Here is a 25,023-nt window from a genome sequence, read left to right on the forward strand (position 1 = left end):
CACAATAATTTATTGGAGCACGAAGTCGCAACATACCCACAGATAGGGACGGGCATCGAGAACCGGCTCCCGGTAGTTCGATTCCTCCTGCCTAACGATCTCGTTTATAGGTTCTGCTAACGTCTGACGCTTTGTGTTTCCAACATGGCGGCGAGGCAGAAGCGCCACAAAGTTTGGTTATATTTCACCAAAAAGGACGAAACTAGGGCATCTAAGGGGGAAATACCTCCAACATGCTGAAACGTTTGAACACACAGCATGCGGTTACTTTGCAGGAATCTAAAGTCTTAAACACGCTGCTCAGCGATGGCGGCACAGCGTCAGAGGTCCCGGTAATGCTGGGCTCTGAAGTCTCCCGCCACACATTATATTTCTCACGCTGAAAGTAAAAACTAATATAGATTTCTCTGGCACGGCGCTATCGCTATGGAAACGACAGGAAACAAGTCTCCCATGAGTCTGAGCAGAGCAGTTATTATTAACAACAACACAAGTAATAATATTATTAATGAAAGACCCCCATTCCTGCGACCCGCCCAACGGGGGTCATCAGTCTAGCCTGGATTCCAAACTTCTCATTGGAAGAAAAAAAATAGGGGGGGGGGGCGGAACAAAAAGGGAAAAAAGGAAGAAAAAGAAAAAAGGAAAAAAAGAAAAAGGGGGAAAAAAGAGGAAAAAGGGAAAAAGAAAGAAAAGGAAGAAAAGGAAGAAAAGGAAACGGAACAAAAAGGGAAAAAAGGAAAAGAGAAAAAAAAAGAAGGAAAAGGAAAAAAAGGGGAAAATAAGAGGAAAAAGGGAAAAAGAAAGAAAAGAAAGAAAAGGAAACGGAACAAAAAGGGAAAAAAGGAAGAAAAAGAAAAAATTAGGAAAAGGGAAAAAAGAAAAAAAAGAAGGAAAAGGAAAAAAAAGGAAAAAGGGGGAAAATAAGAGGAAAAAGAAAAAAAGAGAAAAAAAAGAAAAAGGGGGAAAATAAGAGGAAAAAGGGAAAAAGAAAGAAAAGAAGGAAAAGGAAAAAAAAGAGCCCGCTAACGTAAAACTTCCAGGTCCTGTTGATGGTAATAATGTTGGCGACATGCTGTAGGAATAATCTCCATCTGATATCAACATTTAAGTCTGATTTATGGTCGACATCAACACTGTTCGCGCCTTTTCTCCAACTGCTTTGTTTTCTCGTTATCTCTCCATGATTGACAGCTCCTAGCTCCGCCCCCAAAGATCTGACGGTGATCAGCCGCGAGGGCCGTCCTCGAGCCATCCTGATCAGCTGGCAGCCACCTCTGGAAGCCAATGGCCGCATCACAGGTGGGTGTTCCCTCCTCTGATATACACCAGGAGCTCCTTTCATTTCCAATTAACTGGATTATTTGTTGGGATTAATCCCTTTTTCTGTAGAAAAAAGCTAAATATCCACTGGAAAAAAAGCCCCTCCAAAAATAAGTAAGAAAAACAACAAATATGAAACGTTTTTGCTTGAAATAAGCAAAAAAAATCTGCCAATGGAACTCGTGAAAATCGGCTTGTCAAGATTTCTTGAAATAACATGTGATATTTGGGACTTTTGAGATAAAAGTGATCTTGAAATTAGCTTAAAAACCTCTTCAAATGTAAAAAAAGCTTGTTTCATATGATATGTGACTCAAAACAATTTGTTTTCAAGACTTTTTCATTTAACAAGATATTCCAGATGTATTGTCTTCAAACAAGTCCCTATATCTGGCTGAAATGGTACTTGTTAGGCAGTTGTGTCTTATATTAAGTGTAATGAGATATTTTGACTAGAAATGAGACAAATATACTTGGTAAGACTTTGATTTTTTTCCAGTGTCGTTGCTCCAGATTTCAGTTATTGTTCTGAGTATCCAAACAAACACACACAGGTAACCCTCTTTGTTCCATGGTTGCTTTTCTCCTGCTCTGGGCGATCAGCTTCGCTGTAAAACCTTCCACTCTAACGAGCTCTGCTGCTTTCGCAGCTTCCCGGAGGACGGATCAAACAGCCCCTGCAGGCGTTCCAGCCAAACGCAGAACAACACGCAGAACAACACGCAGAACAACACGCAGAACAACACACAGATCACACTGGAAAAAATCAAAGTGTTACCAAGTATATTTGTCTCATTTCTAGTCAAAATATCTCATTACACTTAATATAAGACACAACTGCCTAACAAGCACCATTTCAGCCAGATATAGGGACTTGTTTGAAGACAATACATCTGGAATATCTTGTTAAATGAAAAAGTCTTGGAAACAAATTGTTTTGAGTCACATATCATATGAAACAAGCTTTTTTTTTCATTTGAAGAAGTTTTTAAGCTAATTTCAAGGTCACTTACATCATTCACTGGAAAAAATGCCCCTCCAAAAATAAGTAAGAAAACAACAAATAAAAGACGTTTTTGCTTGAAATAAGCAAAAAAAAATCTGCCAATGGAACTAGTGAAAATCGGCTTGTCAAGATTTCTTGAAATAAGATGTGATATTTAGGACTTTTGAGATAAAAGTGATCTTGAAATTAGCTTAAAAACCTCTTCAAATGTAAAATAAAAAAGCTTGTTTTACATATGTGACTCAAAACAATTTGTTTTCAAGACTTTTTCATTTAACAAGATATTCCAGATGTATTGTATTAAAACAAGTCCCTATATCTGGCTGAAATGGTGCTTGTTAGGCAGTTGTGTCTTATATTAAAGTGATAGTTCGGAGTAGATTCACCCTGGGGTAATTTGAATCGTGATATCCAGCCAAGTAGCCCACCCGAAGTTTTTCCGATATTGGCTGAACATCAGCTGAGTTACCGAGTTATCCCGAATAGCTTCGTACAAGCGCTAACGGATCCTGGCAGTATCTCCAAAATTACCACAATAAAATCACATGCCATGACACCAAACTTCTACAGTAGTACAAATATGGTCTGTACTCACAAAACGATGCATTTGGAAGTTTGTACATAGTCCAGGAGTTTATTATTATCAACACAAGCCTGATAGCTTCTCTGCTGCTAAAGCTGCTTCGACGTCACTTCCTTGATCTGGGAGCTTCAAAGTAAGATGAGGGTTGATCTACTACTAGTCCCTATATCTGGCTGATATAGTGCTTATTGTACAGTTGTGTCTTATATTAAGTGTAATGAGATATTTGGACTAGAAATGAGACAAATATACTTGGTAAGACTTTGATTTACATGTAATTTTCCTTCAGTTAAATGTCCTGTTTCCCCCTACAGGCTACATCTTGTACTACACGCTGGATAAGAACATGCCGATCGACGACTGGGTGATGGAGACCATCAGCGGGGACCGTCTGACCCACCAGGTCGTGGATCTGAACCTCGACACTGTTTATTACTTCAGGATTCAGGCCAAAAATGCCAAAGGGGTCGGCCCCCTCTCAGAGTCGATCCTCTTCAGGACGGCCAAAGGTGCGTTGGAGTATAAGCATCTTTAAGGCGAGACACGGCTCGTATAAACAGGGATCTTTCATGCAGTGGTCAATTTTTAGATTTTGGGCCAGTCTACTCCTTCAATATGTGTTCTTTCAAAACATAAATTAAAATGTTTATTTCATCACATTTTGTTTAATCGCGGCAGTACGTTTCGCCCAAATTTACCAAAATGAATTCCCCCTATTTAAATCTTTAAATGCCGTTTTCTCAAAATCAGTTTTTTGTATTTTTCCAGTATCAATATCTCAGACTATGGAGCACCTACTCACACCAAACTTTCCAGTTATACACTTAGCAGTATTCTGAAGATATTTACAGAAGGATTTGTTGATAAATCATTCCTGGCCTGATTTATGTGACATTATAATAAAAAAATATGGCGAAAATCGATGTTTTTTAGGCTATGGGCAGTATATTTTGATTTCCTAGGAAATGAAAGCAGATATCCTGAAATCCCTCTGTAATTTTCTTTTCATTTTGTGTGTAAACAAAATGAAACCAGAATTTTGCACCTGGCTTTATTATATGTTCAGATCTATCTTCTGGAAATATATGCAAATATGTGCATATTTAATGAGATAATGTCTAATTTGCAGAATTAAACATACAAATTTCTAAAACTTGTAATACATTTTTTTTTCATACTTGTATAAGTAATCAACTGAAGAAGTTTCATGGTGATATCTATTATTTTAAAATATTACCCTATTCACCTGCAGTGTCTCGCCTTAAATGTGTTCTTTCCTTTAAAAACCTCGGAAACTGACTTTCTCTTTCTGTTGCTCTTCAGTGGAACATCCAGACAAGATGGCCAACGATCAAGGTGGGTTTTATTTATTTATTTATTTATTTTCAAAGCCTCCCGAACACACTTGGTGTTGAAACTGACTTCAAAGATTCTTCCTCTGGCTTCCTGTTTCGCGCCTTTACGTCAGATCGTGATACGTGTCTGAGATCCGTCTCAGTCGGTAACATTTAGCTGAATTTCTTGTCACGTTTAGTTTAAATATGGATTTAATCTCCAGATTCTGCTCAAGTGGTTGATGTCTTATCCTCAGAGCAGTTTTCATCATCTGTTCTCTCTCTGGATTTGACTGAGAATGTGACTTAATGCATCAGGTGACTCTGCTGTTGCATCATGTATTCAGTAAGTAAAGCAGCAGGACTTTTCACTGAATAAAACACTAAAAGATCAAAGGTAAATAACCACAACTCCGTCCAGACTTTGCACGATATATATATTTATTTTAAAACTTTGTTTATTAATTTTTTTTCACAATAGAACACAGACATACAGGAACAGAAGTAAAAAAAAATAAAAATATAACTTTTTTTAAAAATACATAGATAAATCACAATAAAAAATGATAAATAGATGAGTAAATCTAAGACAATGGCTGTGTTCGAAACCGCATACTACATACTACATACTACATACTACATACTTCATACTACATACTGCATACTACATACTACATACTACATACTACATACTACATACTTCATACTACATACTACATACTACATACTACATACTGCATACTTCAAACTACATACTACATACTACCAGTCTGCATACTACATACTACATACTACATACTTCAAACTACATACTTCAAACTACATACTACATACTACCAGTCTGCATACTACATACTACATACTACATACTTCATACTACATACTTCAAACTACATACTACATACTACCATTCTGCATACTACATACTACATAATTCATACTACATACTACATACTTCATACTACATACTACATACTACATACTTCATACTACATACTACATACTTCATACTACATACTTCATACTACATACTACATACTACATACTACATACTTCATACATACTACATACTTCATACATACTACATACTTCATACTACATACTACATACTTCATACTACATACTACATACTACATACTACATACTTCATACCACATACCACATACTTCATACTACATACTACATACTACATACATACTACATACTTCATACATACTTCATACTACATACTACATACTTCATACTACATACTACATACTACATACTACATACTTCATACTACATACTTCATACTACATACTACATACTACATACTTCATACATACTACATACTTCATACTACATACTACATACTTCATACTACATAATTCATACTACATACTTCATACTACATACTACATACTACATACTTCATACTACATACTACATACTACATACTACATACTTCATACATACTACATACTACATACTTCATACTATATAATTCATACTACATACTTCATACTACATACTACATACTACATACTTCATACTTCATACTACATACTACATACTTCATACTACATACTACATACTACATACTTCATACTACATACTACATACTTCATACATACTACATACTACATACTTCATACTACATAATTCATACTACATAATTCATACTACATACTACATACTACATACTACATACTGCATACTGCATACTACATACTACATACTGCATACTACATACTACATACTTCATACTACATACTTCATACTACATACTACTGCCATTTTGACAGGAAATGACGATCGGTGACGTCACGTTACGTTGCATCTTGGGTAGTTTGAGTATGAGTAGTAACCTCATGATGCATACCCAACATTTCGGAGAGACTAGTATGCATCCGGGAAAAAAGTCAGTATGAGTAGTAGGAGAAGTATGCAGTTTCGAACACAGTCAATGTATGTCAAGCAAGACTTTGCACAATATTTGACGATCCGCCATCGTACTGATGTGGAAAATCCTGGTGAGCTCATGAGTGTGTAATCATAAGGACAGACTGAGCAACATTTAGTGCTAAAGCCCAAATAAAGCCTCACAATGATTACAGTTCAGCCTAACTAATCAGATTGTAATCCATCCAGTGCACTTTGTTGATCCACTGTAATGCTGTGAAGGCTGGCAGAGCAAACTTGGATGTTTTCCCTCTTTCCCGTTGCTCTGACAGGACATCTGTGTCAGTTATGGAATAATTCTGTGTTGTAATTAGAGCTGCAACGATTCGAACGCCATTGTCGACTATTGTCGCCAGACGTGTTTTTTCCAACAGAGTGAGGCATCCCACTTAATTACAATCTCTGCCCAGAGTCGCACATGGACAATAACGTGCACAGAAATGGCGGCGTCCAACACATGAGCTGTGCGTTCCAAAAACTTCTAAAGTTTGGGAGCTTTTTAGCCTGGATACGGCTAATAAAAAGGTTACTTTCACCTCGGTGATGCACGAAATATTTAAAGAGAAAGCGCGTCGGGCAGCTGAACCAAACGGAGTCCGACTCGCCTCTGTGACATTCAAGTAACATTCAAGCCGATACGTTTTTGTTTTTGCAAAGTTTAATAAAAGATGCATTTTTCATTGAAGTACCCATCTTTCTTGTGTTTATCATCATTATAATCACATAATTAAAGCAACTTGATGCTAAATTTAAGAAAAAATGAATAATTATCCAATTAGTCGACCATTAAAATAGTCGTTAGTTGCAGCCCTAGTTGTTATAATCATCTAACAGCAGGTTCCACTCTGCCTCCGTGTTGACAGAAAGGGTTAAAGTGTTAAAGGGACAGTTCGCCTCTTCTGACATGAAGCTGTGTAACATCCCATATCAGCAACATCATTTCTGAACATCTTCTTACTCCCTGCTGCGTCCTGTGAGCAGAGTTCCAGCCTCGTTTTGGTGTTGATGAAGGTAGTCCGGCTAGTTGGCTGGGGTTTAAAAAATAAAGCGTTTTGCTTCTCAGAACAATATAGAATAGAGTAGAAAAATACTTTATTCATCCCCCAATGGGGGAAATTCAAATTAGTCAAGTTCCTCAAAAAATAATTAACATTTACAATGATTGTATATTAACAACAACAATAACAATACCAATTCTGATAAAAAATACTACTCCTAACTAATAATAATAATAAATGACAAAATAAATAAAAAAATTAAAAATAAATTTAAATAAAAAAAAAAAAAGAGTTCAAAAGAGTAATTCATTTGCATCACAGAATCGTTCTCGCAGTGATACGAAGGGAGAGAAAATAGGGCCAAGCCATTGTGAGGTCTGACTTTTTCCTGGAGAACCATTTTGTGATGCAAATGTATTACTCTGTTGAACGCATATTGTTCTGAGAAGCAAAGCGCTTTATTTTTTAAACCCCAGCCAACTAGCCGGACTACCTTCATCAACACCAAAACGAGGCTGGAACTCTGCTCACAGGACGCAGCAGGGGGTAAGAAGATGTTCAGAAATGATGCTGCTGATATGGGATGTTACACAGCTTCATGTCAGAAGACGCGAACTGTCCCTTTAAGGGTTCAGCAACTCCAGCCCCAGTATTTTAGCCTAAATTGAAATGCCTTTCGTTGCTTGTCCTTTTACATTTCTAAGATGCATTCATCTGGATATAAAAAGAATCATTTGGTTCTTTCAGGATCTTAACATGTCGTGTTTCACCAAAGGCAGAAGCAGCGCGTGGGAGCAGCGCTCTTTCAGAAGAATTAAGAGGCTAAGCACCAACAAAGTGCTCCTAACCAATTAACTTGATGAACTCATCATCAGTGAGTGTGAGCACCTTGACAAAAAGCAGACGTTTTGGCAATTTTCTCATCTGGAAACACTCAGGTGTGTGTTAAGGACTGAGATGTCAATATTATAAGCTGTGTATAAGCAATAATATAAGCTGTGAGGTCATTTCCAAACAATTTGGAGTCGGTCGTTCTACAGTGAAAAGGATTGTTGACGAGTGGAGAATTCTTCTAGATAGCTGCCAGTGTTTCCAGCAGTGGCAGCAAGGTCACCCCAAGGTCAGAAACCCAAGAGCTACATCTCAGACTCTGCAGGCCTCAGTTAGCATGTTAAAGGTTAAAGGTCATGACAGCACAGTTAGAAACAGACTGAACAAGTATGGCTTGTTTGGAAGGGCTGCAGGAGAAAGATTCTTCTCTCTAAGACCTGTTAAGGACCGGATTATTTTATTTAGTAAAACCTTAAGGCTGAGTATACTTCTTTTAACTGCCCTTGCGCTTGCTTCTTGTGCTTGTGTTAATGGCTCGAGACGTTTATGCTTCATTTTGCTTTGTCGGCGGTTGCGTGTGCTGCGTGGCGATTCACCGCCAGGACAGTAGGTGGAGCAGCGGGTTTTTTCAATGACAAGCCTACTATGATGAAAGGAAATTCACCGCCAGCACCTCTTCGGCAAGTCTCTCTTCGACTGGATTCATCTATGGGATTCATGCTTCTTCTTCTTCTTCTTCGCTTTCTACCTTGGCTTTTGAAAACAGCGGTCTTTTATTAGGGGATGAAACCGGAAGATGAACACGCCACCGGATGTGATGTAGATAGTGGCTTGTGCTCGCGTCTTGCGTCTTGCGTGAAGTTTAGAAAATTGAGGTGACACACGCAAGCACGCAAGGGTCTTGCGTTACCGACTATAAACCAGGCTTTAGAAGTGAAAGATGATGCGCTCAATCTTTTTAACTAGGGCTGGGCGAGTTAACTCATTATTATCGTGTTAACTCGTTCATTATTTAACATTGACAAATATTTAATCGCTTTTAAATATAAAATCGCGCAGGTTTTATTATTTATTTCACAATAATAAAAGTCTGTTGCTCACAGGCTTTTATTTTGTAAGAGTCTGTTGCTCACAGGCTTTTATTTTGTAAGAGTCTGTTGCTCACAGGCTTTTATTTTGTAAAAGTCTGTTGCTCACAGGCTTTTATTTTGTAAAAGTCTGTTGCTCACAGGCTTTTATTTTGTAAAAGTCTGCTGCTGTCTGCTGTGGAACAGGAAAAGAAAGTAATCGGCGGATCCACCAAACATGGAGAAGGGAACGGAACTTTTACTCGGCCATTTTCATTTTAAAGTTCTTCCAGACGGCGGAGTCGAAAGAACAAAAGTCATCTGTAAACACTGCCAAGTTGAATTGTCTTCTCAGCGTAGTAGTTCCAGTCTAAAATATCACTTAAAGGCAAAACACACAACTGATAGCAGCAAGTCATTCAAGGAAACAGACAGTGGAGCGAGGCTTCTACATAAAAACTACAGAAAGATGCTGATGTTAAAAGTGTGTTTGCACAACAAATGTTATGGCACTTTCATTCATATGGCAGCACATTTAAAATAAAGCTAAATGCTAAAAGCTATACGCTACTTTTGGATTCATTTTTGGATTCTGCGTACAAATGCGATTAATCGTGATTAATCAGGGAAATCATGTGATTAATTAGATTACTTTTTAACATCCCTGCAGCTGAAAACCTGAAAAGAATAAACTGATGCTGATTTAAAACAGTTCCTATAAATAGCAAAAATCATCACATGATATTCAATCCAAACTTTTATTTCCATGACTGTGTTTTCAGAGTTATGTCACAAACAAACTCAATTTCTGACGTAAATGATGAGCATCGAGAGTTTCGCCTTCAGCCCAGTTTCCATCACACGGGTGTTTGCTCAGCTGCTCGCTGAACCGATCAGCAGCCCGACTAAATAACTAAACTGCTTCTTTTCACCTTTCTCAAACTATCTGCGCCTCGAAGGGAAATCTTAGCATCATTAAGAACAAATAGATGTGCCCCAATGAGAAATCATTTAAGCAAATCAGCAGACACAGAAGAAACAAATGACTTCTTCCCAAGAGAATCTATTCTTCACTTTATGCTAGCGACCCCATCTCATTTAACCGAAGCAAAGCTGTTTGCTAATGAAGTGACAAAATAATTTGACTTCTGAGAGGCACAAATAAAAGGAGAGAGAGTGGAAGAGAGCTGTTTACCCCGTTTGAGCTTATCAAAAGAAGTCAGACGTGATTAACGCTCCATTCTTTGCTTCTTTTCATCCATCTCAGAGAGCAGCGAGCAGAGGGAGCACCAAACTTCTATTTAATTCACTCAACCGTGAACTCTCACAGCAGCTCAGCCGCATCAAGTTTGATGTTTAATGTTTTTTTCAGGCCTCTGAATCTAAAATGCAACGAGTGTTAATTTCATCCTGAAACACATTCTCAGAAAGCGGACTCCTGGAAGCTGGACCCGAATCAAAAAGCGGTGCGTCATCAGCAAAAATGCGGAGCCAATTTTCTGGTTATTAACTGGACATTTGTCAAGTCTCGGATTGCTTTTGGATTAAAATGAAAATAAAGTTGGCAGTGAGTGATAGGATCGGCTTGGCTCTCAGAGGAAGTGGTACCAGCTTCCTCCATGGGCACACCTCCAGATGAGAGGGGGGGGCTCCTGTGATATCCTGTCCGAAAACTCCAGATGTTGATATTGCTAAATAGCCTTTGGTCTCAACTTTCCCCAGGTGCACCATGTAATCTATTCCAGATGTGTTGGTCCGTGTTAGAGTGATGTTGCACTGCATTGTGGCACAAATGGACTCACTTTTATTTCAAGGCATTTTGACTAAAGTGTTCAGATGAATAGGGAACGATTGAATTGGAGTCGAAGGTTTGAGTTTGAGCCTCCCGAAGAGAGATGTTAAACTTTTTTAAACAACATTCAACGATTTTATGCTCCCGAGGTGACTTCCATCCAGACCGCCTTACACTCAGTTTCCTTAAATTATTGTATTATTTGGATAATTTCTGTTGGACCCTCATGGATTTAAGCTCCAGTTACAGTAACAGTACTTTACCCATTAAAGGGACCCCGATGGAGAAGTCCTCGGTCCATCGGACTCCTGATTCAGTTTACAGAATCGGCTTGATTTGAGACGTGAACTCGGATTTTTAATTTCCCGAAAGCCGTCGTAAAAAAGTGGTTCATTAAGAGCTTTCTTGGCTTATTTTCAGACAACATTTAAAACTCTTCCACGCAGCACAAAACAAAACAAATGTCAAGAACTCGTAACTCAGCTTCCTGCTCTTCAGTCCCGACACACAGAAACAAACTTCTTCTTCATTGAGAACGCACCTTGTTCCTCAAAGCTGCCACCAGCTTTTGGTCTGAGCATTTCTGCCCCAGAAGTGTTGAAACTGGCATCGATTCTGTCAGTGGGGTCACATGGCACCGAAAAGATCGGATTATTGGCTAAATTACAATAAAAATGAGCTGAGCAAGGGTAACTCTCCTTGGATATCTGGCGGTGACTGAATGGGATCAGAGGCACAAAGCGTGTCATACCCCGGTATGATAGGTGGCGCTGTACCCATTCCAGCTGTTGCTAATAGAGCCACTTCCTGTTGACCTCTTCACCACCAACAACAACAACAAACTCAGGCATTGGAGAAAGATGGAGAACGCAGAGCCAGATGAAGCTACGTCCCTCTACATTTGCTCTGTGATGAGCTGCTTGTTGCACAAACGCAATACCCTGACTACGTCATACTCACGATTCTAGTCAGAATGTGAGTCTGATACCGCTCGATAGAGATTTGAGTATGGGGCGTGTTTCAACTGAACCAGGAGAAAAAATGCCTCTTCGCTCAATTGGATAGACCTACAACCAATCAGAGCAACGTAGTATGTGACGTAGATTAAGCGACACACACTTGTTGTAGGAAGGACGGCAAAAACATCTTTTCTATCGATAAAAACCTTTATCGCGTTCCTCTGTTCGTCTTTCAAAATGAATGCAATGTGGAGATCCTGTAGAACAGACTCGATGGCAGAATCTACACACCCTAGCTCTCCAGCGGCAGCCATGTTTGTTTCAAACTAATTCAAACCAAGCGCTCTTTAGTGACGTAGTCGATAATGTCCCTGTTGATCATCTGTCCATCATCGTATAAAGCCCGCCCTGGCAATCTGATTGGTCCGACCAATTCTTGGTCGGGCATAATGATTTCCCAACTGAGCAGAGCCAGACCGAACTTCCCGACCAAATATTTTATGGGCGGGGCTAAGTTCGGCTGGCACCCAGGCTACAAACTCGATGCCCAACGGAGCATTCTCCGTCGCGTTGTTTGTTTCTTTCTGACGGCGACAACAACAGGAATATCGTCTCCTTTGACTTCCGGGTCACGACCCCGGGAAAACATCTGGAGCATGCGCAGAACGCAAAGTCTGATTCACCACGTGCTTCAGCGTCTACAAGCAGGTTTAGAGTGACTTTCAACCCAGTTATCTCGGGGTCTGAATCCCATCCGATCCAGTTCTTAGTCAGATTAAGGTGTCTACATGCACTTAATAACTCAGTCTTATTGTAATTTAGCCAATAATCCGATCCTTTCAGGGCCATGTGACCCCACTGAGTGTAGTAAGAGTGTTCTTTGCTTCCCTCTGACGCCTCTGCCTTTGAGATTCAGTGCAAATCCTCACCTTGGTGAGTATTTTTTCAGTAGCCAAAAACCTTGTTTGCATGTCTAAGATAATTGCATTTCAGAAAACTTGTCTCAGTGTGTGATGCTGTTAGTCATCGGTGTTAAATTCACACCGACTTGGACAAGGTGGGCACAGACCCCCGAAGTGGCGCCGAGGTGTTTGAGGTTGTGTTTGAACAGGTCTGATTGATGAGAGTTCCACCTCATATGTGCCTTTAACAGGCTGACACCAGGTGCAGGGCACCATCAGAGGCCTGAACATGTCGAGCCGTCGTTGTACCCAACAGCAACAACATCAGGCTGTTTCCTCTAACTGGATCTGGAGTGAATAAACTCAGTTGTGCACAGCTGGAATAAAAAGAGAAGAAATCACCAACCAAAAACAACATGGAGCATCAGAACCACAGCTAAACCCCAGCATAAAACATTTAAAAATACATGTATTATATTCTTAAACCAGTTAAATGATGGAGCAGCATAATTCCAGGCAGGGTGGTCCTACTCTGTGGGCTCTGTGGATCCTTTTTTTTTTTTTAGCAGAACAACATTATTAAATGCAGAACTGCAGGCTGTACGTCTATCAGCCACAACATTAAGACCACCCGCTGAATAATGTGCAGCTTGGCCCTGGGCCACCTAAACACAGGTTGGACTCCTGGGACCTGCGGTGCTCCGGGCGAGGTCAAAGCCGGGAGTCTTACAGCATGTTCCTGAAGGTTTTTAGCTGGTTATTTTGCTGCCTGAAGGAACGCTGTTGTCATTGGAGGATGGCTTCGGTCTGCAGGATTGTTCTAATCTCATTGGTTCCCGTCCAGCTCCTTTCAAGCTCAATAGGCTGGAAGTCTCTCCTAAAAACAATAACAATGACAATTTGCACAACTGCTCATTTTGCACTAATAACATTTGCACAAATATCATCATAGTACAATAAAATGTAAATTATCCATTATTTTACCCTTATTGTTAAATGTACAAATCTGTTTTTATTTAGTTTACTGATGTTTATTATTATTACTATTAATATTATTTACCCTACTTTTCATACTGTAGATTTGTTTATAGCTGATGTTTATTTCTCTATCTTTATTCTATTATATTTGCTTGTTTTTCCTTTAATTTTACATATATTTTATACTGTACGCTGTTGCGACACAATAATATCCCAAATTGGGATGAATAAAGTACTTATCTATCTATCTATCTATCTATCTATCTATCTATCTACAATCAAGCTAGAGTTTCCTTATTCAGCTCAAACCAAGATCCACAGATCGATGCTTAAACTGCATTCAGAGAACACAGATAACTGGCTTTGATTGCTCACCTAAGGTTGGATTAGCACGTTAGCATTTCTGATCAGGATTTTTGTATTTGAGGATAATAAACGGATAGAGAAGGTTGTGAGCGTCCTGAGCTTCAGGTTTGGGAGCTGAGCTCCTCCTCAGTGTGTTAAACGAGGCTGTTCATCACTGACAGTCGTATGTTGTATGTCCAGAACAGAACTGTCACCCCAGTAAAGGGAAGATGGATGTCGGGCTGCTTCTGCAGATCATTGTGAGAGCTCACGTGTTCCCTCACTCACACATGAATACACTCAATCATATAAATGCATATACTCAGACTCACAGGGATTATATGAATCTGTAGGTTTGTGTGTTCAAAGACATGACGTTCTCTCTCTAACTAAACGTGTTTCTGTACAAACGGTCAGTTCTGTTTTATATTTGAAAAGCCTGAAGCTCGTCCCAGCTGCTGGGCGGTAAGGGATGGAGAAAATGTGGGAGAATTCTGTATCTGTAGCTTTGGAAATGCTTCAGTTTCCTGATGGGAGCAACAGAACGAAGCTTTTCAAAATCTCTTTCATCAGTTTCCAATCTGCTGCCCTGCTGCTCACTTCCTTTTAGGATTTCTAACATCTACAAACATCTTTTATAATCTTAATTTAAAGAGTAAAGTGTCGAATGATTTACCGAATAACACACACGGGGGGGAAATATGTTGTATTTTTAATAGGGCTGGGCGAGTTAACTCGTTATTATCGCGTTACTGCTTGCTCATACTGCCTTTGCTCTGTTGCCTTTTTATATTCCTTATTGTGAATTGCTTGTATTTCTTTGACTTATTTCCTCATTGTCTTGTTGCTATTTTTTGTTGTTGTGGTTGTTGTTGTTGTTGTTGTTGTTGCTGCTGGTTTTTTTTGTTTGTTTGTTTTTTTCCCTGTTTTTTTTTTCTTTATATTTCTGTCTGTTTTTTTCCTTTTTATTTTTATTGTCCTATATCTTAACTGTCCTATCCTCTCAAAGCTGCCTATGGACAAGTGTTAAGAATTAGCACTTGTGCTAAAACATTTAAACAATGCATCTGGTACGTCCAATGTAATTGCTGTCCATATCAAATAAAGAAAAAAGATGTTAACGCCGACAAAGATTTTATCGCGCATTAACGCAGGTTTTATTATTTCTTTTATTATTGTAAAAGTCTGTTGCTCACAGGCTTTTATTTTGTAAAAGTCTGTCGCTCACAGGCTTTTATTTTGTAAAAGTCTGTTGCTCACAGGCTTTTATTCTGTAAAAGTCTGTTGCTCACAGGCTTTTATTTTGTAAAAGTCTGCTGCTGTCTGCTGTGGAACAGGAAAAGAAAGTAATCGGCGGATCCACCAAACATGGAGAAGGGTACGGAACTTTTACTCGGCCATTTTCATTTTAAAGTTCTTCCAGACGGCGGAGTCGACAGAACCAAAGTCATCTGTAAACACTGCCAAGTTGAATTGTCTTCTCAGCGTAGTAGTTCCAGTCTAAAATATCACTTAAAGGCAAAACACACAACTGATAGCAGCAAGTCATTCAAGGAAACAGACAGTGGAGCGAGGCTTCTACATAAAAACTACAGAAAGATGCTGATGTTAAAAGTGTGTTTGCACAACAAATGTTATGGCACTTTCATTCATATGGCAGCACATTTAAAATAAAACTAAATGCTAAAAGCTATACACTACTTTTGGATTCATCATGTGATTAATTAGATTAAACATTTAATCGTTGCCCAGCCTACATAACTGACGGTGGTTTTGGTCGCAGCCTCGTGCTCTTTCATGGTTTGTAACATCTGGTAACCCAGGGTTACCCTCAGTTTGATGCTGTCCTTTTGGATCCAAAATGAGTTGCGTAGCTTTAAAAGTCTCTCAGAGAAGGAACCCAGCAGCAGGAGTTCACTTGGTCCTGTCGGAGCTCCAGTTTTACTCGCGTTATCTGCAGCTGCCTGAGGCTGAGAAAGCTTTCTAAGCACCGTTCCAAACATCCAGCTGAGTGATAGCATCAGGCAGGTGTGTAGAACCTGAAGAGTTGGACTAAATTAAATCGTATGAGGAACTACACACACAGATATACAGTATGACACCTTAACAAAGTTGTTTATTTCCTCAGAATGAAGCAATCTCTCTGACTGAAACTGCTCTGAGGTAATTTTCTCTTCTTTTTCCTTTCCCATCTTCCAGGTCGAGGAGGAGAACACGCCTACTGGCCGTCTGACACCAACCTGATCGACAGGAGCAGCATCAACGGTAACACCACCCTCCTTCTGTTCTCTCTTTTTTTTTATACTCTTTTTATTGGTTTATTAGTTGTAAGTGTACAGACATTAGAAAAACAAAACATACAAAAAAAACAACAACAACAAAAAGAAAATTCCCACCCCAAACTAACACAAGCGCTGCAATATGTATCTCTACATATATATAATTATATATTATCCATGCATACACCAATATATACACATATGTACACACGTACAAAGTCGGGGAGATAACAGGAGACAAGGAAGCGTTTTTGAAATAGACAAAATGAAACAAAGTGAAAAGCAGTCAGCCCTCCTCTTCCAGGGACCGATGATCAGTTAAAGTTTCTGTAAGAAGGAATTCGATGGTTCCCAGATCCTCCAAAACTCGTCTGATTTATGGTTAGGGTCATGAGTCAACCTCTCAAGAGGAATAAGAGCAGAAATCTGTGTTAAAGGGATAGTTCGCCTCTTCTGACATGAAGCTGTATGACATCCCATATCAGCAACATCATTTCTGAACATCTTCTTACCCCCTGCTGCGTCCTGTGAGCAGAGTTCCAGCCTCGTTTTGGTGTTGATGAAGGTAGTCCGGCTAGTTGGCTGGGGTTTAAAAAATAAAGCGTTTTGCTTCTCAGAACAATATGCGTTCAACAGAGTAATACATTTGCATCACAAAATGGTTCTCCAGGAAAAAGTCAGACCTCACAATCGCTTGGCGGTCAGCCATTAAGATACAATTGGTGCTTTTGTTTTGAAAACAGGAAGTGAACCTACCCTCGTTGTAGCTAGCTTGAAACTGCCGTTTTGACAGGAAATGACGATCGGCGACGTCACGTTACGTTGCATCTTGGGTAGTTTGAGTATGAGTAGTAACCTCATGATGCATACCCAACAGAATCTAGTATGCATCCGGGAACTTAAAAAAAGTTAAAGTTAGTATGAGTAGTGGGAGAAGTAGGCTGTTTCGAACACAGCCAAGGTGCCGAAGCCAGCCGTCACAGAATAATTTTAGCCCCTTCCAGAAAGTCTGGATACGGTCACATGACCAAAACAAACGAATAAATGTCCTTTTATGTATTTTACATTTATAACAAAGGTTAGAGGTACCAGGAAACATTCTCTGGAGGCGAACGGGTGTGTAATAGGATCTAAAAAAACAATTTAAAGGTACATTTCGGGAAAACCCCGCTATAGATCTTGTCCCAGTCAAAGCTGGAAGAATCAAAATAAAGAAGTGAAACATAAATCTTTGAAATTAGTCTTTTGGGAGACTTAGTATTCCAATTCGGACAATCGCAGGCGAACGTTGCCTGTCCTCATTCTGTTCTCTAAGTCAAGCTGTTGGGAAGCAGAAGTTGTCATAAATTCATCGTTTGGCTCAACGATGAGCCGAAGCCTCCTGGTTAGCTGAGGTGTTTCTGTAGCATCATTACAGACCATCTCTTGTTTTCTCTAATCGCCGTGCTCAGTCATGTCCGAACTTTCTTTAATAAGCTGTTCTGCCTTGTTGCTGATTCACACTCCGCTGGCAATGCTTCCTGCTCACTGTCATGTGGCTCCAAGCAGGAAAATTGAATTATATTTAATATATCTCACCATCAATCACTGCTCACACAAAGAGGGAAAATATCTGCCTTCATAGTGAAAAAGAAGGACTATGATGACATGACTGCATATATAGTGTAAATCTGCAGCTCATATCATTAAAATAATTTGACAGGTTCAGGAGAAAAATAGGATCTTTAAGTAAGATAATGCTTATTAATAACTATTGATGTCAAATTTTATATGATGGAGAGATTAAAACGGAATTTATACTGAAACATTTTCTTTTTATTAAAGTCCAGCTCTTAAAAACTGCTAACGCTGCAGCTGGGAAATCTCAGACATCACCCTTACGTTGCCAATGAGATAACTCATGCTAATGCTAATGTTGCTAACACCAAACGCAGCTTTCATACAATTCAAAGACTAGTGCTAATGTTGCCAACACCAAATACAGCTTTAATATGATTGAAATACTAATGCTAATGTTGCTAACACCAAACGCAGCTTTCATACAATTCAAATACTAGTGCTAATGTTGCCAACACCAAACGCAGCTTTAATACGATTCAAAGACTAATGCTAATGTTGCTAACACCAAATGCTGCTTTCATACCATTCAAATACTAGTGCTAATGTTGCCAACACCAAACGCAGCTTTAATACGATTCAAAGACTAATGCTAATGTTGCTAACACCAAATGCTGCTTTCATACCATTCAAATACTAGTGCTAATGTTGCTAACACCAAATACAGCTTTAATATGATTCAAATACTAATGCTAATGTTGCTAACACTAAACGCAGCTTTCATACGTTTCAAAAACTAGTGCTAATGTTGCTAACACCAAACGCAGCTTTGATACCATTCAAAGACTAATGCTAATGTTGCTAACACCAAATGCAGCTTTCATACGATTCAAAGACTAATGCTAATGTTGCTAACACTAAACGCAGCTTTCATACGATTCAAAGACTAATGCTAATGTTGCTAACACCAAACGCAGCTTTCATACGATTCAAAGACTAATGCTAATGTTGCTAACACTAAACGCAGCTTTCATACGATTCAAAGACTAATGCTAATGTTGCTAACACCAAATGCAGCTTTCATACGATTCAAAGACTAATGCTAATGTTGCTAACACCAAATGCAGCTTTAATACAATTCAAAGACTAATGCTAATGTTGCTAACACCAAACGCACCTTTAGTACGATTCAAAGACTAATGCTAATGTTGCTAACACCAAACGCAGCTTTGATACGATTCAAAGACTAATGCTAATGTTGCTAACACCAAACGCAGCTTTGATACGATTCAAAGACTAATGCTAATGTTGCTAACACCAAACGCAGCTTTCATACGATTCAAAGACTAATGCTCAGGGAGCAGCGATGTTATTGTTGGTTTCCATGCAAAAATAACCACTGATGTCATGCGAGTCCATTCTCACATAAATGTATCAAGTCAAGTCAACAGTGTTATCAATAGCCATATTCCCACTGTAGGAACCTTCTGCAGTTCCTAGAACCTTTTCAGGAATGGGGCCGTTTTTTCCCCTCATTCGCACATACAGGAACTGGGGACCACGACCCTCAGTTCCTGGAACCATTTCAGCTCCTCCTCCTTAGCTGGGTCTGTTCTGGTTTCCATAGGAACACATCTGACGGAGGTGTTTGGTAGCTCCGCCCCTTGGTGGTCGGTAGCCCCGCCCCTTGGTGGTCGGTAGCTCCGCCCCTTGGCATGTTGTCAGGCTGAAATGTTTCCTCATACGACACGGACACAACCTTGGCGTGTTTAATAAGTTAAACCTCCACGTGGTCTCCTTTGTCTGCGGCGCTCTGCTCTCCTTCCTTCATGAAACCAAGAAGTACGGCCTGCGCTCCATCCTGCGTCTCCTGACTCTCTCTGTGAGCTCTTCCAGCCTCCATGTTAGACGCCCCATGTGATCGTCCATGATTAATATCACCATCATGCAGACCATGAACACGGTGGCCTCCCCGCTCTCCATGTTAGCTTCTTGGTGGTGTTTTCTTCTTCTCTCCTTACTTTCACCGGGTTTTGTTTTGTTCTGTTTTGTTGTTGAATGTGGCGCTAAAGTAACACGTCGCTGTCGCAGACGGCTGCATCGCATCAGTCCCCATCAAGGTCCGACTCATGTGGGAATGCAGACTGAAACAGTTCCCCTGGGGAAAGGCAGTTATCAGAACCGCTCTGTCTGAAAGCAGCTAATGCTGCCATATGTACAGGAGAAGAAGAATCAAGAATCTTCATTGTCACTATGCAGGCATAATGAAATTTAGTTCAGGAGCTCTTGGCTTTGGATACACAAAAGACATAAGGCACACAGTAAGAAGACATCTAAATAATATACAAGAGAATAAAAATAGTAAAAGTTAAATTAAAAAATTCCAGTGCAATCCGATTGTTGTATGACTGTATTGCACATATTGCAGCATAAGTAAGTCATCACATACAGAGAACTGAAATAGCGTTTCCCTCTTATCCCTGCTGCAAACAGAAACAGGAAGTAGAGTATAAAAGGGCTCTGAGAAGGATGGGGGGCAGAGCTTCAGCATCCTGACAGCCTGCTGGATGAAGCTGTCTCTCAGTTTCTCGGCCGGAGGCTGGAGCAGCAGCAGTGGGTGGGATGGATGAAGTCAGGCGTGTGTTGCAGATGCAGATCAATAGAGTGACCTTTGCTAAAATCAGTGTCTATAGATTATATTAGTTGCACCCCAACAAATGTAAAACCCGTGGCTGAAGACATAAAATCACGGCCATGATCATCGCAGCCCTTTCTTATTCCTGCATGGACGCGAGCTGCAGAGTTCCTCTTCTTTCCTAGAGGTCAGAGGTCAGGGATCCTGCGCAGCAGCATAAACTCTGCCGCCATAAATCCATCTGCTCTGACCCCCGCCCTCCTCCGGCTTTACGGCAGGTCAACAAGGTGGAAACCTCATTCATCAGCTCCGCAGTATTTCATCTCACACGCGGTCGTTGCTTATGTCACAAAAGGTTTCCTCTCGTTTGAAAAACGAGGTCCATAGAAGATTCACCGAGGACTCTTTATGGCGTCCGTCAGCCGCTGTGCTGTGACCTTTGGATGCTTTAAATCCTTTAAAGGGGCCGAGCTTTGGGTGAGGCGTTACTTCTGTGCTCGAAGCTTCTTCGTGTTCCTGTTTTTTCCTCAGGAGTGGGAATCTTCCCCTCATATTAACCCAATTAAAAAGGCATTCATCGTCTCTCTGAATCTTACAACAGAACCACACATGAAAGCAATGATTTACTTTATACATTTTTATCGGTTCATCACTAAATATTTCGCATGTTTTCATATTTTTGCAGCCGTACATGCAGCTCAGAGGCTGTTCTTGGCACATAGTCAACATTGAGCTAAATGCTAACGTGCTAATCGGTTTTCTTTCAGTGATCATAGTGAGATTGATGCTTCAGCTGGTGCATTAGTCTCCGTCTTAGTTTGGCAAACATTCCTAACCAGCCTTTCAGCACCGCTTAAACGTTGGAGCTGTGCCCATAAACCACCACAATATACGACGTCATCATTTTGAATAAGAACCAGGCACGACACAAAATGATTGGCGAACATTGGTACCATCCAAAGTGTAGACAAATCCTCCAGTTTTTGAGACATTTCTACCAAAAGCTCAACTGTTTTCCACATGCTGAACAGTCACAGCTCTAATAGTGCTGCATATGCAGGTTATATTTTAATTAAACCAGTTGGAAACATTTTTAATCGTAGATATTTTGACATGGAAACATTTCTGTGTGATTTTTATTACGTTAATGTTGGTTAAAATATATATTTGTCTGCAGCAGACCCCTGAGTCTGTTTTCAGGGTATATTTAAGGGTTGTGTCTGTGAGTTTTGCTGTTTTTCCTCCCCAGTATCCGGTCTCGTCTTTGAAAAGGCCCGACAGCGCCTCACAACTTTGAGTCCAAGTCTACAAAGAATAAATGCCACGAATAAAATGAAACTTCTGGAAATCACCCAGGATTTCTCCGGCTTTGTTTCAGGTTATTCTAGCCGCTCAGCTTTGTTTCCCTGCTGGATTTCTGAGCTTCTTGTCACCTTTCTGTTGATTTGTTGCTGCTGTCGTGGCTTTGAAATGAACGAGCTGCAGAAAGACCGTGTTGAATTCCACACAGCGTGTCTGTGGCACTTCGGTGCTTTGCTGAAGGGCGTCTCGGCAGTCTTTTGGTGTGGCTCAGGTTTCTTTCCTTTTAAGACACTACAGGTGAATAGGGTAATATTTTAAAACTAGAAATGCACTCAGAGAGGGCAGACCTCCGCCAAGGAAGCTTTGTTCTATAAGCACTTTTTTTTTTATCCACCCATATATTGTAGTGAATGGTCTCAAACGATTAACGTCGTAATCCACCACGTCTGAGAGAAAGCGATGCGTCTGCTTAAAGTTGTGCATAGATTCAGCTGGCTCGTGTTCCGATTGAAAAGGATTACAAAGTTAAGATGCTATCTTTCAGATGCGACTTCTCAGAAACGGCAAAGACGGCTTCCATTTGTGTTTACCTTCCCCCCTGCGCAGTTAAGGCTGATTAATGGTCGGAAACCAGGTCGTCTGCGTGTGTGTCGCAGTTAACGCAGACATGCCCCCCCCCCCTTACGCAGACACTGTGGTGTACCTCCCCAAAATTGTAACTCACTGCAGACAGTGCCGCAGATATCGTCGCAGGGGGGGAGAGAAAGGAGGCCTCTGATTGGTCAACTCTACATCCGCTCTACACTATGTATTTCCGGTTTGCTAACCGGCTAATGGTAACCGTGCTAACCGTGACGAATCTTTCGCCTCTCTGCCAGCTCCAGTAGTAGCAATATTTCTTCTATTTCTAGATCGATCAGCTGCATCTAGAAATAGATGTCCAGTCGCCATTGTTGTTGAATGAATTATTCGTGATTGTCCCTCTTGCGTTGTGGCGTGGAATTAACATGGCGCAGACACACTGCTACGAGAGTATACACGGCCCTTTAGTGTAAGCTTTCCCCCTGCGCACCCCCTCCTACCCCTCCCTCAACGACAACGAAACAACCAAGCCCCGCCACCTTGTGGCAAGTCGCAAGATTGCAGCACGAACAGACAAACATCCAGACAAACCAACAGACTCGGGCGATCACATAACCTCCTTTGGCGGAGGTAATAATAGATATCACCATAAACTTCCTCAGTTGATTACTTATACAAGTATGAAAAAAAATGTATTACAAGTTTTAGAAATTTATAAGTTTAATTTTGCAAATGAGGCATTATTTCATTAAAAATGTTTACATTTGCATATATTTTTGAAGATAGATCTGAACATATGATAAAGCCAGGTGCAAAATTATTTTTTCATTTTGTTTACAGACAAAATTAAAAGAAAATTACAGAGGGATTTCAGGATATCTGCTTTTGTTTCCTAGGAAACCAAAATATACTGTCCATAGCCTAAAAAACATCGATTTTCGCCATATTTTTTTATTATAATGTCACATAAATCAGCCCGGGAATGATTTATCAACAAATCCTTCTATAAATATCTTCAGAATACTGCTAAGTGTATAACTGGAAAGTTTGGTGTTAGTAGGTGCTCCATAGGCTGAGATATTGATACTGGAAAAATACAAACAACTGATTTTGAGAAAAGGGCATTTAAAGATTTAAATAGGGGAATTTAATACATTTGTATTGGAAACAATTGCTCAAAAACAGAATAAATGCTCAGGCCCTTAGTAATACTAATATTGAATAAAATAATCGTATTAAGGCGAGACACTACAAGTGAATAGGGTAATATTTTAAAATAATAGATATCACCATGAAACTTCCTCAGTTGATTTCTTATACAAGAATGAAAAAAAAATGTATTACAAGTTTTAGAGATTTATATGTTTAATTATGTAAATTAGGCATTATCTAATTAAATATGCGCAAATTTGCATATATTTCCGGAAGCTAGATCTGAACACATGATAAAGCCAGGTGCAAAATTCTTTTTTCATTTTGTTTACACACAAAATGAAAAGAAAATTACAGAGGGATTTCAGGATATCTGCTTTTGTTTCCTAGGAAATCAAAATATACTGTCCATAGCCTAAAAAAACATCGATTTTCGCCATATTTTTTTTATTATAATGTCACATAAATCAGGCCAGGAATGATTTATCAACAAATCCTTCTGTAAATATCTTCAGAATACTGCTAAGTGTACAACTGGAAAGTTTGGTGTTAGTAGGTGCTCCATAGGCTGAGATATTGATACTGGACAAATACAAAAAACTGATTTTGAGAAAACGGCATTTAAAGATTTAAATAAGGGGAATTCAATACATTTGTATTGGAAACAATTACTCAAAAACAGAATAAATGCTCAGGCCCTTGTTTACACACAAAATGAAAAGAAAATTACAGAGGGATTTCAGGATATCTGCTTTTATTTCCTAGGAAATCAAAATATACTGTCCATAGCCTAAAAAAACATTGATTTTCGCCATATTTTTTTATTATAATGTCACATAAATCAGGCCAGGAATGATTTATCAACAAATCCTTCTGTAAATATCTTCAGAATACTGCTAAGTGTATAACTGGAAAGTTTGGTGTTAGTAGGTGCTCCATAGGCTGAGATGTGTGGTTAGTATGTGGAAATAAGAAGCTATCAGTTAACAGAAATGAAACAGTTCATATGTTATGAAGTTATGAAATCTGACAGCACTGTAAATAAAATGAGAGTTTTTTTAGAAAACAGCTCAGCACTAACAGTTTAAAGCTTATTCTGCACAAACTGTGTCAGTAAGTGGCTGCTGTAGATCCTGTAATTTCATGTTGTTGCTGCAGTAATTTAATTGTCTGACATTTGTGAGAGTAAATCAGACTTAATGAGCTGAGCTCCAGCATCACGTTGTTGCAGCAGCGGCAGAGGATGGATGGATGTCAGAATAACCATTAATTTAATATAAATGATGAGAAAGCGTGACCTTTCTGGACTCCGGAGCCTTTGTACCACTTGCTGATGCAATAAATCAGGAGATGATTTGGGAGGTGAGGTACTTAACAAGGTGTTAAATGTTTTTATTCAGTGGTGTGATAATTATGATGGTATGTCATTAATCAGGTTGTTTGAGTCTCTCTGTGTC

At 39.6% G+C, this 25,023-nt stretch overlaps 1 protein-coding gene across 1 annotated transcript in view; it reads left to right on the top strand.

Moving 5' to 3' along the window:
- The window catches only part of dcc (DCC netrin 1 receptor), a 368,701-nt gene that overhangs the window by 267,284 nt on the left and 76,394 nt on the right, over nt 1–25,023 (top strand). Inside the window, exons 19-22 of the mRNA XM_075455474.1 lie at nt 1,195–1,302; nt 3,227–3,421; nt 4,236–4,268; nt 16,259–16,324. Coding sequence (XP_075311589.1) covers nt 1,195–1,302; nt 3,227–3,421; nt 4,236–4,268; nt 16,259–16,324 — 402 coding nt within the window. The remainder of the gene's footprint in view (nt 1–1,194; nt 1,303–3,226; nt 3,422–4,235; nt 4,269–16,258; nt 16,325–25,023) is intronic.

Source organism: Odontesthes bonariensis, chromosome 22 (genome assembly GCF_027942865.1).
Source record: "Odontesthes bonariensis isolate fOdoBon6 chromosome 22, fOdoBon6.hap1, whole genome shotgun sequence".
Lineage (NCBI taxonomy): Eukaryota > Metazoa > Chordata > Actinopteri > Atheriniformes > Atherinopsidae > Odontesthes > Odontesthes bonariensis.